The sequence below is a fragment of the Salmo salar genome, chromosome ssa13, assembly GCF_905237065.1.
Source record: "Salmo salar chromosome ssa13, Ssal_v3.1, whole genome shotgun sequence".
Lineage (NCBI taxonomy): Eukaryota > Metazoa > Chordata > Actinopteri > Salmoniformes > Salmonidae > Salmo > Salmo salar.
Genome location: NC_059454.1, coordinates 24524919 through 24541580, shown reverse-complemented (window position 1 = coordinate 24541580; position 16662 = coordinate 24524919). Strand labels below are relative to the sequence as shown.

At 45.1% G+C, this 16662-nt stretch overlaps 1 protein-coding gene across 1 annotated transcript in view; it reads left to right on the top strand.

Moving 5' to 3' along the window:
* The first annotated feature begins 4072 nt into the window (after nt 1-4072).
* Nucleotides 4073-16662, top strand: part of LOC106566735 (cadherin-4) — a 512548-nt gene continuing 499958 nt past the window's right edge. The window contains exons 1-2 of the mRNA XM_014135075.2: nt 4073-4392; nt 6538-6649. Of these exons, the coding sequence (XP_013990550.1) occupies nt 4336-4392; nt 6538-6649 (169 nt within the window). The 5' untranslated portion in view covers nt 4073-4335. The remainder of the gene's footprint in view (nt 4393-6537; nt 6650-16662) is intronic.

The window sequence follows — 16662 nt, the reverse complement described above, 5'->3', positions numbered from 1 at the left end:
CCTCTAAACAGTTCTATGGAGTGACACCACAGGAGGCCCCTCTAAACAGTAATATGGAGTGACACCACAGGAGACCCCTCTAAACAGTTCTATGGAGTGACACCACAGGAGGCCCCTCTAAACAGTTCTATGGAGTGACACCACAGGAGGCCCCTCTAAACAGTAATATGGAGTGACACCACAGGAGGCCCCTCTAAACAGTTCTATGGAGTGACACCACAGGAGGCCCCTCTAAACAGTAATATGGAGTGACACCACAGGAGGCCCCTCTAAACAGTTCTATGGAGTGGCACCACTGGAGGCCCCTCTAAACAGTTCTATGGAGTGGCACCACAGGAGGCCCCTCTAAACAGTTCTATGGAGTGACACCACAGGAGGCCCCTCTAAACAGTAATATGGAGTGACACCACAGGAGACCCCTCTAAACAGTTCTATGGAGTGACACCACAGGAGGCCCTTCTAAACAGTTCTATGGAGTGGCACCATAGGAGGCCCCTCTAAACAGTTCTATGGAGTGGCACCATAGGATACCCCTCTAAACAGTAATATGGAGTGACACCACAGGAGGCCCCTCTAAACAGTTCTATGGAGTGACACCACAGGAGGCCCCTCTAAACAGTAATATGGAGTGACACCACAGGAGGCCCCTCTAAACAGTTCTATGGAGTGGCACCACAGTAGGCCCCTCTAAACAGTTCTATGGAGTGGCACCACAGGAGGCCCCTCTAAACAGTTCTATGGAGTGACACCACAGGAGGCCCCTCTAAACAGTTCTATGGAGTGGCACCACAGGAGGCCCCTCTAAACAGTTCTATGGAGTGGCACCACAGGAGGCCCCTCTAAACAGTTCTATGGAGTGACACCACAGGAGGCCGCTCTAAACAGTTCTATGGAGTGGCACCATAGGAGGCCCCTCTAAACAGTAATATGGACTGACACCACAGGAGGCCCCTCTAAACAGTAATATGGACTGACACCACAGGAGGCCCCTCTAAACAGTTCTATGGGCACATGCTGGAATTTACTACTCTTCTAGCTAGATGTCATATACTTCTGAAGTGGAAGGATCGGTTTCCTCCTACTTTTTTACCATTGGATAAAGGAAATTATGCAAAATCTCAAGCTAGAGAAAATACGCTACTCATTTAGGGGATCTGCAATGACATGTTATCATATCTGGCAACCTTTCCTATCCTTTGTAGAAGACATGGACCCAGTTAATTTTACAACTCCAGAAACCAACCCAAAAGGAGAATTTGTATCATTATTTTTACTTTTTTTTAAACTTTTTTTTTAATGATAGCTTTGTATTTTTTTTGTTCTATTTGATTATATTACTCATTGTATTTCATTCCTGCTTTAAGTCTGGGGGTGGGGCTCTGTTAGAGCATGGTGGGGTTGGGGTGGGTTTGATTTGGTAGGGGATCCGTGTGTTCTGCCCCCTACCTGCTCTGTCTATTATCTGTAGAATCATTTAAAAAAAACTTTACAAAAATTTAAAAAAAAATAATATATATATATATATATATGGTTCCACATATATATATATATATGTGTTTGCAAACATGTAGTAAAGGAAGTCTGACAGTTAAAACAGATTGTTATGACACGTCACTATACAAACGTCACTATACAACTTAAACGAGTCCCATAACGCTAAGGAAAATATGATTCCAAAACGACGGCACAATGTCACACTCTTACCAACCCACATTTATCTCCCATGTAGACCTTTTAATGCTTTCTGGCTTACACAATACTCTCTCAACTTCATGAGGTCAAGTTTTATATTGTCTCTGTACGATTGGGCGCCATGTCCTTTCCCTGACGCTAAGGTTATCCAGCTGCATTTGTTTCTACTGTGGGAAATCGAACAATGGCGTACCCTGTTACCCCATGCCTGGAATTTCCCTACTCTCTCCCTGTGTTTGTTCCAGAGTTGTCCACTAGTCTCTGAATCCATCATCGTCTGAGCACTGCGCCTGCTGGGTCAAGCCCAGGCAGTGACACAGGATACTGGAGCCAAAGGAGGAAAACCCAGAGGCCATGGAACAGTGGAGGAATAGATGGGATCATATCCTGATTCCCTTTTCTCCTCCGGAGGGATCCACCTTTCCATGGAAGTGCCACTGTGTTGACTTGTTTGCTCTCCCTATTAACAGATACTGTGGAGGGAGTCAGTGGAGAACTACAGCAGTACCTAATGGCAGAATTTAAGAGTGAGCGAGAGAACGAGAGAGAGAGAAACGGAAAGAGAGAAAAATTTGGCAGCACAGTAGTTTTTTTTATCAGAAATCTACCTTTTGTAAAAGCCTACTTTTTCACATGATCTTTTTTGTTGTCTCTTGTTTTTGGCTGTAATTTGCATTAATGGGCTCCAAGCTGAGTGGAGAGAGAGAGATGCAAGAGGGGTACAGAATTGCTGCCTAATCAGTCAATTCCAGCTAGGTGTTTGTGTGAGTGTGTGTATGTGTATGTGTGTGTGTCTTTGTTTGTGTGTGTGCGTGTGTGAGAGAGAATGATTGTGTGTATGTGTGTGTGTGTGTGTGTGTGTGTGTGTGTGTGTGTGTGTGTGTGTGTGTGTGTGTGTGTGTGTGTGTGTGTGTGTGTGTGTAGGTGGGACATGTCTAGCATCCTAATGGCGGCCTGGGTAATGAAAGCATCATTACTATGAGTAAAGCTGGGGCGACTTGGCCCCTGAGAAAGTGCTTACTGAGGTCTGAGAGCAATGCCTCCTGTCTCCACTACTCTCTCATTCTGCCATTAGTCCCAGGCTGTCTCCATGTTTACCAGGAGATTACTGGAGTGTTTTGAATAATATAAGGTGACATAATAAACCACCCCAGCCGTGATCAGTAAAGTAGGGAGTTAAGCAGGTAAGGGTTGTTTGTGAGGAGAAAACAGCTTCTGCTGGATGTCAGTGACTGGCTTTCAAATCAAATCAAATCCTAACAGAATTTGAGGCATCTCCATCTTGGTGAGTGTACTTGAGACCTAAATAGTTGCGTTAGCTCCCTCAGCCAATGGCTAGGCATCAGCTAACACAGTCTTGAATGCAGACATCCCTGGTTCCATAGCATGTCGGTCACACACAGAGCTCAGCAACCAAGCCTGTCAATCAAGGCATCGAACAGGACAGGACCCAATCCCAACCACACCACCAGCAGATAGTAAAAGGGCCCTGTGATATAAGTGTCATAGCTCATCCCCAGAACCAGAGGATTTAGATGAGAGGGAGAGGTGGCAAAACGCCTGCTTGTCAGGAGGGAAATGAGCAGGCTTGGTTAACACACTTATTCTGCTTTTGATGGGATTAACCCATTGGCTCACAGCCCTGCACCTTTCCGATATGGAGAGAGAGCTGTCAATCAGAGAGAGCTCAACGTCCCCGTGGTTAGTGGCCCACAGACCTAAGTGGCTAACTAAGGCATTTTATGGTAGCTGCCACATTAGGAGAATGTTGAGAACACCAATACACACGAACATTAGTGGACACAGTGCATGATATGATATCTGTACCATTACAATTACAATGAATATGGTTAACTGTGATGGTTTGTTAGAGTCTCAACATTTTATATTATTACCGTAATTACCTATTTATTACATATCACACACACACACACACACACACACACACACACACACACACACACACACACACACACACACACACACACACACACACACACACATGATGCAAGTGGAGAATGGCGATATAGTCTAGCATTGGAATAATAAATATGAAAAGCTTACCTCACCCTTTACAGGCGGAAACTAAGTTCACGCCACTTCGCTACCGAAGTGACTTTCAGGTTAGAATTTACGCAGCAGGTTAGGAGAATTCACGTAGCACGTAGCAGGTTAGGAAACTGAGGAAAACATTTTGGAAAATGGTTAAGGTTAGCGAACATGCTCTCCTAACCTGCTACGAAAATCACTTGTGTGTCCCCTTTACGGTAATTAGGGGAACTCTCATCCAACGTTAGGGCAATAGCGGAAGCCAGGGAATCAGGTAGCTTGATTTAACTGCCACTCCACTGTGTATCTTTAAGTGGGATTCTCCGGCGCCGGGCGAAAGGAGGGGTTGGAGTGACGCTGGCTTCGATGCCTTTGCTCTTTGGTGCTGAGCTGAGCAACGCTCTTCACCTGCAGATGAGAGAGCGAGGGAAGTAGGGACGGGCTTTCTACTTCTGAAGAGCTTACCACTGGAAGTGCGGAGCACAGGGGGAACAAACCAGCTATCACACCGCGGGGAAATTATACAATTACCAGAGAAGAAATACGAGCCTTTTAGCCTTTTCCAGCTCAAGCAGCCTCCGCTTGCTTGCAACGATGAAAACTGTCTCCATTCTCATGCTGACAGCAGCCTTACAACTGGCCACGTTTTGGGTGAGATTTCCCATTTTACTGTAACATTATGGAAGTGTTGCGCTCCTATGCTGCTCACGGTGTTACAGAGCGCACGTTTTTAGAGACAGTTAAAATGTTTTGGGTTGATCCTGAACTTGTTGTTTATTCTATTTCGACTGACTTGTTCTCCAACACAAGTGCTTTCTTTTCGAAGCGCAACGTCAGCCTTTATATTTAGTATTATTCCTCAACAAGACCTGCCATTGTGAAGGAGAACTGTCTTTCGTTTTCTCACACAACACTCAACCTGGTCTCAAAGCATGTCGTATTAGCCTAGCACACATAGTGTATAGTGTATAGCGTAGGCTGGAGGAAATTATTTATGAATATTCTCACGGCCGCTTTACCCCTCAATCAAATTCTGACTGAATTGATGCCGTGCGCTAGATACCCTTAAATGGGCTGTGTATTCTCTTTTTCATTTCCTTGGTATTCATTGAGCGAGTGATAATGGTGCGACATGCTGTCTTTTTTATTTCCTTATTTTAACTAAGCTATTAGTCTAACGTTACCTCCACACCTCACAAATGTCACTCGCTAATGCAACTAGTTAGCTACTTAGGCTATTAGGAATATTCAGCTTTTGTTTAAGGAATTTCCTAACCTTAACTCGTTTGTTATATGAGCCAACTTCATTGAAACAAATATTTTACTTATGTCCTATGTCCAGCTCCAAATATAGCCTTAAAGTATAAAAAGGCGAATGTTTAATTTGCTATACGTCAATAACTAATTACATTCTCCGCAATCCAGTAAGAGGGACCGTTTTGGTGTTCCAAACTTGCTTGGTGTTGCCGGCGTATAGTAGGGCGCAGTCGGGTTTGTCTTCCCCACACATAACATGCAGTCTGCCTCCTCTAGCCCAGCGGCGTGATCTAGGGTCGCCTGGATTCCGCATTGTTGGATAACGATAGATGCATTGGCATTTCCATGGTACGCTTGAATTATCATCGTCATTAGGCTACCAAGAGTGACAGATGTGTGGTATGGATATCACCATAGTACAGCTCTAAAGTTATTTAAATGGAGCTAAAGCTTTCCACTGTAACTAACGTGTATGACACACGCACATCACACTCACACACACTCAACTGGTGTGTGTGTGTCGTCTGTGTGCGTGTGGAGGCAGCATCATTTATCCCACACAATGAGCCCTCATTAAATTCTCTGTGCCCTCTGGCAGCTTGAGTGTCATTCCCAGTTAGTGGAGAGAAAATTCAGATCAGATAAGCCTCCACCTGCTTCCAGTAGATACCTCCACTGCCCCCTGTAGTGAGGACCCTACCAAACTACACCTGCTGGTACTACGGGATAAATAAAAACAACTTTCATTTATTGGACAAATGTATGTTGAATTAGTGTTTAATTCATCAAAAGCACATTTATAATGTGTAACAAAAATACTCAGCTGCACATTCAATCCAACTTGCTTTAATGCTGCATTGGAATTTGTCTATGAAGTTGTTAATCAAAACTGATCCCTGATTTGGATTGAATAGGGCTCATAGTCCCAGTATATAGACAGACCCCTTGATGGTGGTGGAGGGAGATCTGGAGCAGGGTGGATCAGCTCTGCAGCCACCAAGGGAATACCTTTGTTGTGGTAATTAGGTGTGTGTGTGTGTGTGTGTGTGTGTGTGTGTGTGTGTGTGTGTGTGTGTGTGTGTGTGTGTGTGTGTGTGTGTGTGTGTGTGTGTGTGTGTGTGTGTGTGTGCCGGTGCGTGTGTGCATCCGTGTCGTCCACACACTCCAAATCCCTTGAGTGCCCATATCTGTTGTCTGTTCCCCCTGTCCTATTTCCAGACTGGAATGAACAATGGGGAGAGTGTTAGGTCAAACAAGCCTCGTTCTCTCCTGATTATTTGAAAAGTATTATGTTGTCTTGATATTCACTGCCATACAACTGTGTATTTATTTCACCTGAATGCCCCGGCAGCAGATAGATCACATTCACAAGCCCAGTGGTGGAAGGGGAGCCATGGTAATCTCTCTATCTCTCCTGTATAGCTGCTGCCAAGGCAGAAGCACTTTCCTTCAGCTTTCAGGGTCAGAGAAGCCACTGAATCAATGGATTCCATGTTTCTAGATGTCTCACCAACAATGTATTCTCTTTTCCTCTCCCAGGGGACTAATGGAAAGCTCGCGTCCAAAGCCCCCTGCAGACCTGGCTTCTCACAAAGTTTTTACTCCGTGCTTATTTCAAGGGATGTACTGCAAGGCCGGAGCATACTTCAAGGTAAGTTCTTTAACTTTTCACTTCTCTCTTTCAGAGGAGAGAGCGGAAGGCGAGCGCACGAGCTGCTCGAGCCGCTCCCCATGAGCTGCTCCCCATGACAGTGAAAGGAAATCTGGGTAATGGCGTTTGCTTCGTTTCTTGTGGTGCCTCGTGAGGTCGACTCACTTTCCGAGACAGAGCATGGCTCCCTCCATCAAGGCTTGCAGTGGTGGAGTGTGTGTGTGCAGATGTTCAGGGATTTTAATTGCTTTTTATTTGAGGTTGATTACGTTGTTACACACATTATTACATTATTTCAATATTTATAAAAATACATTCACATGCATTGCACGCATATGGGCACACACACGCGCATACGCACACCCACACGCCCGCACACAAACACACACACACGCACACACAGGATCCGCTGCAGAAGGCTATAGTGTGCTTAGTGGAGATGTTATTCTTTGGAGCTGCAGGGTCAGTGTATGTCAGTGTATCACTTTTGCAATGCTGGGCTCAACACTGCTTTAGCAAATGAAAACACCTTTAATCTTCTCTTGTTCTTCTCTGGTTGTCTGTCAATGAATTGACACAAATATCACATTTTCACTGCTGTAGTGTTTACTTTTGAACGTTCAATCACCATACCCCCTATAGCTCACTTTTGTCGGTACATTTAATGCAGATGATCATGTTGGTGATGTGCATCATCCACCATCACCATCACCACCACCTCTAACACCATCACCATCACCACCTCTTAACACCATCACCATCACCACCACCTTCTCCAACACCATCATCAGCACCACCACCTTCTCTAACACCACCACCACCACCATCACCACCTCTAACACCATCACCATCACCACCTCTAAAACCACCACCACCATCACCACCACCTCTAACACCATCACCACCTCTAACACCATCACCACCACCATCACCACCACCCCCATCACCACCACCACCATCAGCATCACCATCACCACCACCAATACCACCACCATCACCACCACCACTACCACCACCATCACCACCACCACCACAACCACCACCATGTTTGTCTTGACTTTTAGCCATTTTAGCAATTACTCTGTGAATCAACTTAGTTTGAATAGCCGATAGTGCAGGAAATCGAATCGACATCCTGTGTCTAATCTCGCAGGGCTCCTGCCAATATAGGCTAATTAGAATCTTCTATTGATCCCAATGGTTTTACCTCGTAGCACCACTAAGCTGCATTGTTGTGCTGGGGGCCACACTATAGCTCTTTTGTGGGTCGGTCTGCTGTATCTTAGACAGCTGCACTGTTAACTTTTACTCTTACAGGCCTGTTAGAGTCACAGCTGGATCCAGTCTCTGACATGCACTGTGATCCTTCAGACATCATTAAGTATATATCATCATGCACTGTGATCCTTCAGACATCATTAAGTAGGTATCATCATGCACTGTGATCCGTCAGACATCATTAAGTAGGTATCATCATGCACTGTGATACTTTAGACATCATTAAGTAGATATCATCATGCACTGTGATCCTTCAGACATCATTAAGTAGGTATCATCATGCACTGTGATACTTTAGACATCATTAAGTAGATATCATCATGCACTGTGATACTTTAGACATCATTAAGTAGGTATCATCATGCACTGTGATACTTTAGACATCATTAAGTAGATATCATCATGCACTGTGATCCTTCAGACATCATTAAGTAGATATCATCATGCACTGTGATACTTTAGACATCATTAAGTAGATATCATTTTCATGTCAGATGGAATTATACAGATGTATTTTTTTCATTGGTGCGATGAGGGAATATTGTGTCATGATTTATACTGTTCTGTGTAGTTTAGTTATCATTCAAGGTATTTGGACAGTTTTCTGGCAGAGGAATAACTCTCAATGGTGTTATAACAGTGTTATGTGAGTGTGTTATGGGAGTGAGTCGATGTGTTTGTGTCCATGCATTTATTAAGTGTGGGTATTTATTAAGTGTGTTTTAGCTGGTGATCACAGTGGGAGTGAGGTAGATAAGGGGTCTCTGAATTTAGTCCAGTATTGGCTACATAGAGTCCTGGCTGAGACAGCGAGTGCGAGAGCTGCTTGTGAACACGTTCAGTATGCAGCAGTGAAGTCATCAGGCCAGCAGGGGGTGTCAACACAATCACAAACAATCACTGAGCCAGCCATCACTGGTACACAGGCCGTACAACTCCAACCTGCCATCACTGGTATACAGGCTGAACAATTCCAACCTGCCATCACTGGTACACAGGCCGTACAACTCCAACCTGCCATCACTGGTACACAGGCCGTACAACTCCAACCTGCCATCACTGGTACACAGGCCGTACAACTCCAACCTGCCATCACTGGTACACAGGCCGTACAACTCCAACCTGCCATCACTGGTACACAGGCCGTACAACTCCAACCTGCCATCACTGGTACACAGGCCGTACAACTCCAACCTGCCATCACTGGTACACAGGCCGTACAACTCCAACCTGCCATCACTGGTACACAGGCCGTACAACTCCAACCTGCCATCACTGGTACACAGGCCGTACAACTCCAACCTGCTATCACTGGTACACAGGCCGTACAACTCCAACCTGCCATCACTGGTACACAGGCCGTACAACTCCAACCTGCCATCACTGGTACACAGGCCGTACAACTCCAACCTGCCATCACTGGTACACAGGCCGTACAACTCCAACCTGCCATCACTGGTACACAGGCCGTATCTGCCAGTTTGCACTAGTTAGTAAGTCTGTCTGTTACACCTTTCTAAGCTCACATCTGCAAAAGGCAATGAGAAAGAGATATATGAAATCCCAGAAGTACATGTATGCTAGAAAGATCAGCCACTTCTAAATCCTGTCTCCATTTTCTCTTGTTTGACAGAGATGTTTAAAATCGGCAGTTAAAATAACCCCAGACTGGTTTCCCCCACCGAAACAGACATATAATCCATATAAACCCTGGAATCCATTACAAGAGAGCGTAGAGGCAGTTATGGTTTTACTTATCTGACGTTTATGGCTTGTCTGTTCCTCTGTGTTATTTTAAAGGCCCCTGTAGGAGTCACATCTCCGCTTCCTTCAGGTCATAGCTAATGGAGACTACAGACACACCGTCATATGGGTGTCTGACCACACAGCTACAGTGGAAACACACACGCACACACACGTATACACACCCACATATATGTATACACACACAGTGTGATTTACAGGGCTCGGCCGGTGGATTTACCTTTGGTAAGGGTGTCACAGGAAGCTTCTCTGGAAAGACTTTAATAATAACATTGTTTAACCCAGAACTGTCAGGCAGGGCAAAGAGTAATGACACACACACACACACACACACACACACACACACACACACACACACACACACACACACACACACACACACACACACACACACACACACACACACACAGATGAGGGCAGGCATAATGGGAGAGACAGAACCAGGGCCTGGGACGTGACAGGGGTTTCAGGGCCTTGAGAGGCACAGGGGGAGAAGGGTAAAGGGTCAGGGGGAGATGGACAGGGAGGGGGGTTGGGTTTATCATAGTAGGCATAGGGAAGATGAGCAGATGGTTATCGGCATGGTGCAGGGGAAGGTTGCAGGGGACTAGGTGCTAGGTACTTGACTCTAGGAAAGATTACCATGGAGGAGCATTAGGGAGTTAAATTATGACTATTGTAGCTTAGAGGCTTCTTCAAGCTTCAAGCTGGGGGTCAAAGGTTGAGCAGTCATTGTAATGTTGGGGTGCTGAGGAGATAAGATCAGAGGGGTGAAAGGTTAGAGGGGGTCCTCACCCCCTGTTGAGGGGGACTGTCAGGAGTTCAGTTGAGGGGGCCCAGATTCCCTGCTGTGACTGGGCCTCATTACAGGGCTCTCAGATATGACATGTTCTTTATCATAGAGACACAGACCCTTAGAGTCAGAACACCGCCACACATGGTTTACATCAGCTGGGGCTACAACACTGTCTGATTGACAAACACGCCTGTTCCCACAGACCAACACAGAGATTTCATCACCTAGGATCCAGGAACCAACTTCACTTAAAATCTGCATCAGTCACAGCCTTGTTGTGTTAAATGGTTTAGTTACAGTATGTCTGATATTTAATGCTCTCTGCAGAGTGATCTCCTTGTGTTTTGAGCATGAAGTATTCTGTCTGCTTATTCAGCCCCAGTGTGGGGGGCTATAGTGGGTCCAGGCCAGATTGAACCGGACAAACAGAGCTAGGTGGTGTAACCTCCTCCTACATGTCCCTGTGCTGATTCTATTACTGCTAATGAGAGCCATGTCATGTGGTTTCAGCCCAATGGGCCTGGTCCTTTGTTTGGGTTGGTGGTGGTTTTGGGCAGTGTCAGTAATACATGGGTGTGTGAATGAGTGTGTATGTGTCTGTATGTGTGTGTGTGCACTTCACTATTCTGGCCTCAAATGCCCGCCATTCTTTTTTTTTATAACAATCCCAATGGAATACAAACTCTCACTGAATTGACCAGTTGTTTGAATCAGGCCCAGTACCCCATCACCTAGAGTACCCACTGGGCACACACTGGTTGAATCAACATTGTTTCCACATCATTTCAATGAAATTACGTTGAACCAACATTGTATAGATGTTGAATTGACATATGTGCCCAGTGGGTAAAGGCCTAACAAAAGAAAGGCCTAACAAATGTGTTGGAGGACATGATCCTGTTCTGACTTGGCCAGACTCAACCTCTAGGCCTTTACAGATAGGCACGCTCAGTTATCCTCCAGGCTACCTCAGGGGGAAGGAGCTACAAGGGTGCCCAAACCAGGAGAGATGTCCTGGGATTGAGGTCAGGAGTGTGCAGACAAACACACAGGCACACAGTTTGTGTCTGGTAGTGCAGTACACTACCAGACACAAACACATGCATGTGTGTAGGCAGCCAGGCAAACATGCAGCGCCCACACACATGCACTCACACATTGCGTGTTCATTCCATAGTGTACAGTGGCTTGCAAAAGTATTCACCCCCCTTGGCATTTTTCCTTTTTTGTTGCCTTACAACCTGGAATTAAAATAGATTTTTGGGGGGGTTGTATCATTTGATTTACACAACATGCCTACCACTTTGAAGATGCAAAATATTTTTTATCCTGAAACAAACAAGAAATAAGACAAAAAAACTGAAAACTTGAGCGTGCATAATTATTCACCCCCCAAAGTCAATACTTTGTAGAGCCACCTTTTTCAGTAATTACACCTGCAAGTCTCTTGGGGTATGTCTCTATAAGCTTGGCACATCTGGCCACTGGGATTTTTGCCCATTCTTCAAGGCAAAACTGCTCCAGCAACTTCAAGTTGGATGGGTTCCGCAGGTGTACAGCGATCTTTAAATCATACCACAGATTCTCAATTGGATTGAGGTCTGGACTTTGACTAGGCCATTCCAAGACATTTAAATGTTTCCCCTTAAACCACTTGAGTGTTGCTTTAGCAGTGTGCTTGGGGTCATTGTCCTACTGGAAGGGGAATCTCTGTCCCAGTCTCAAATCTCTGGAAGACTGAAACAGGTTTCCCTCAAGAATTTCCCTGTATTTAGCGCCATCCATCATTCCTTCAATTCTGACCAGTTTCCCAGTCCCTGCTGATGAAAAACATCCCCACAGCATGATGCTGCCACCATCATGCTTCACTGTGGGGATGGTATTCTCGGGGTGATGAGAGGTGTTGGGTTTGCACCAGACATAGCGTTTTCCTTGATTGCCGAAAAGCTACATTTTAGTCTCATCCGACCAGAGTACCTTGGCGAACACCAAGCGTGTTTTCCTTATTTTTTTCTTTAAGCAATGGCTTTTTTTCTGGCCACTCTTCCGTAAAGCCCAGCAACGTGGAGTGTACGGCTTAAAGTGGTCCTATGGACAGATACTCCAATCTCAGCTGTGGAGCTTTGCAGCTCCTTCAGGGTTATCTTTGGTCTCTTTGTTGCCTCTCTGATTAATGCCCTCCTTGCCTGGTCCGTGAGTTTTGGTGGGCGGCCCTCTCTTGGCAGGTTTGTTGTGGTGCCATATTCTTCCCATTTTTTAAATAATGGATTTAATGGTGCTCCATGGGATGTTCAAAGTTTTGGATACTTTTTTATAACCCAACCCTGATCTGTACTTCTCCACAACTTTGTCTCTGACCTGTTTGGAGAGCTCCTTGGTCTTCATGGTGCCGCTTGCTTGGGGGTGCCCCTTGCTTAGTGGTGTCGCAGCACCACTTTTCCGTTTAAAATCTTTTTCATTATTTGAAACAAGTTATTTTTTTCATTTCACTTCACCAATTTTGACTATTTTGTGTTTGTCCATTACATGAAATCCAAATAAAAATCTATTTAAATTACAGGTTGTAATGTAGCAAAATAGGAAAAACGCCAAGGGGTATGAATACTTTTGCAAGGCACTGTATCAGTGACCCCGAGACACTCCATTCCTAAGGCTGCATTGTGGGTGTCAACAGATAGGCAAACAGTGACACTGATCTCATTCAGGTTTTGGTTTAGTGTGTGTTTCTATTTTCCCTCCCCCTCTCACCTTCCTACTCGGCTATTAACTCCCGCCTGCTCTCTCGTATCTGTGGAATATTCTGGTGCCGCGCTGCCCTCCGCAGGGTTAAACCACCCACTCACTCCGAGGCTGGGAGACCTGGCAGTGAGGGCTTTAGCATTCAGAATGAAACAAATTGATTTGAGCTGCAGTTTTTCCAGGGTAATAGCTCCTAAATTCCCTGTCAGGTTGCATTCGGAAACCCCCCGGTGACGAGTCTTTCTCGCTTCGGTCCGAAAGGCTTGCTGGAGAAGGGCTTCCTTGTATCTCTGAGGCGGAGCTCTGTAGTCATGTAACACACCTATAGATTATCACCTAGAAGGACTGCTTGTGTGATTCTGCTGTAGTGTGAGTACAGTTACCAGTTTATATTTAACCATTGATATTCATATTAGTTTTGAAACCAGTTTTCCAGAATTTCCTCTATTGCAACCAACTGTTGATTCACTTACCATACCCAAAGTAGATAGAGCATACCACTGCATTCATGACAGTGTATGCAGAGGGTAGAATCCAAGCCATACAAACACAGACCAATGTTGTCACCTGCAATAAATCATGTATCTCTATAGTATCCTGGCTCTACACCACACATCAAAAATACATTTAGGACAAAAGTAACTTTTTCTAGTGCTACATTCAATGGTTCACTGAACTTAAGCCAAACACACCCCTTTTTGGTGAGTCACTGTTTTTGGCTGTGTAGGGACAGAATGTATAGTTAGCAATGAGGCCCTTCATCCACAATTTCTTCTGACTCTGGGGAAGTAGATACAGGGCCTCATTGCCAAAATCCCGAAGTATCGCTTTAAGTGTGCTTTGGAAAACAGACTTTCAGGAGTCTGAAATAAAATATGTGTTTTTTAACTTCCTTCCCTGAGCTACCAGAGGTAGGGATGGTTCTCTTTTCTTTCCTCTCTCTCAAACCGAATTAACATGGTTTTGATTTCCTGTTTACACATCTTAAACCCCAAATCTATACACAGCACAACCACAGGCCTTGGTGGTTCTATTGTCGATTAGAGACCACCTCACTGCATTCAGACTAGGTGGGAATCTTTGTTCTGTAGCTTCCTTTGTCTCTTGCTCTTTTTCTCTCTCTCCCTCAAATTCTTTATCTGATTTATTCTCCCTTTTCTTCTTGTTCTCTCTCTTTCTCTCACGTTCTCTCATTCTCTCTCTGTCACCTCTGACTGTTGATGTCAATCTTTCTCTTGTCATGTCGGGGCGGCAGGGTAGCCTAGTGGTTAGAGTGTTGGGCTAGTAACTGAAAGGTTGCAAGATGAAATCCCTGAGCTGACATGGTCAAAAGCTGTTATTCTGCCCCTGAACAAGGCAGCTAACCCACTGTTCCTAGGCCATCATTGAAAATAACAATTTGTTCTTAACTGACTTGCCTTGTTAAATAAATAACAGTATATCTCTCATGTTTCACAGACTTCCTCCACATCTGTCTCATCCTGCCACGTTTCAAATCTGTTAGTTACAGTATTATGAGAATTTATGTGTTTAACGTTGTGGAGTAAATTCAGTGTCTCTCACCCCAACTGTTTTAGCTATTTGTGGACAGCTCAGCTTTGCAGGCACATAAGTTATCCTTGGTCGTTAATGATGAGGACTGACATTACATTTTGTTGAATGTTGGAGTTGAGCGGTGATGGACACTGCAGAAGTACTGCAGTCCTGGTTAATACTCAGTCAGGTCAAAGGTTAATGCTCCCTTGGGGAGACGTTTGGAATCTCCAGTCGACACAAATGTACTAAACATGTAACTTCAGCTGTGATGTATGTGTGAGGAGTTACAGAAGATGAATGTAGATTTTCCAGTGAGGCTCGTAAAGATGTGTGCTGCGATGAGTTAAGCATATGGGTGTTTTTTTTTGTTGTTGGTGGAATATGGTTGAGCTTGGGTAGTGTGTGTGTGTGTGTGTGTGTGTGTGTGTGTGTGTGTGTGTGTGTGTGTGTGTGTGTGTGTGTGTGTGTGTGTGTGTGTGTGTGTGTGTGTGTGTGCGTGTGTGTGTGTCAGGGAGCAGGGCAGGGGTCCATTGCCACCGTGGAGGTGAGGAATCCACCAGTGCCTGTGAGGCTTCCCCCTACCCGGTCATTAGAAAGACATCCTGTAGGATAGGAGAGCAAGCAGGTGGTAGACTTTATTTTTTAATGAGATTTTCGACATCTTCTCCCCTGGTCCCGAGAGGAGGAGAGAGAGAGATTGAGTTACTGTGTGGTGTGTGAGAAGTGTGCGTGCTTGTCATCTGCTGGGTGCATTAAGAGACCTCCTGGCTGGTATGGTGTCCCTTATGGGCTCCTGGAGGACTGGGGTTATGGCTGTACTGAAGACCTTAAAGCAGTTTCAATACTTTAAATGGACTCCAGACTCTTAAATGCACAGATGGCCCTTATGTGCTTCTAGGAGAGCGGCGAGATGACGAGAGGGCACTGGTCTTGAGAGACACACACACACACACGCTATGCACATACACGCAAACATGCACACAAGCACATACACACACACATACCTTATCCTGCTGTGTGTCTGTGTGAGAGCAGTGGGACTGCGGGAGGTTGTTGTGGCCGTGGCAGATTAGGCGTGTACAGTGGCTGTGTTAAACTGTCTTTGTTGTCTGGGCTGAAATAGTTTAGTTGTTCTGAGGAGCTAGCGAGCTTCTCATTCCCTGGGCCCTGGGCTGTTATTCTGTCTGGAATACTCAGGACGGACAGAGATTATGCCGGCACGATAACGATAAACTCCAAGGCGGTTTTCTCTTTCGTCAAGAGTCCCACTGACCATGTCCTTCAGCAAGGCTGCTCGTATAGAAAACAAATCCTCTCCTCTCAACACGAGAGCTGGAGCCGAGGAGGCCAGGGATAAAGCTTTATACGATCCAACACACACTTCTCTTCACATGCACACATGGACACACACACAACATGTATGCACGCCAGTACACGCGCGTACACATACACACATGCACACACACAAACACACACACCCAGGATGATTTTTACAAAGACAATCCTTCACTGTGTGCTGAAAGGTCATCTTAAAATAGAGATTATGATGCCATTATCAGCCATTTGGAGAAGAGAGATAGTCAGTATCCTAGGGTCTTTGTGCCTTTTAGTCACAATTTCTCATATGTGACCGACCAGCTCGATTCGGAGTTATGTAGCAAAATTTGAAATTGTGTTTTTTACATTGGATAAAAGTAGAGACTCAGAGCTAGAAAATGGTATGTCATAGAGTACAGTTGAGGAACAATGGGAAATGGGCAAGTCATTTTGAGAAAATGGCCCTTGAATGTTTTGGTACCTACTGGAGAGCTTTTACATTTACATTTACATTTAAGTCATTTAGCAGACGCTCTTATCCAGAGCGACTTACAAATTGGTGCATTCACCTTATAATATCCAG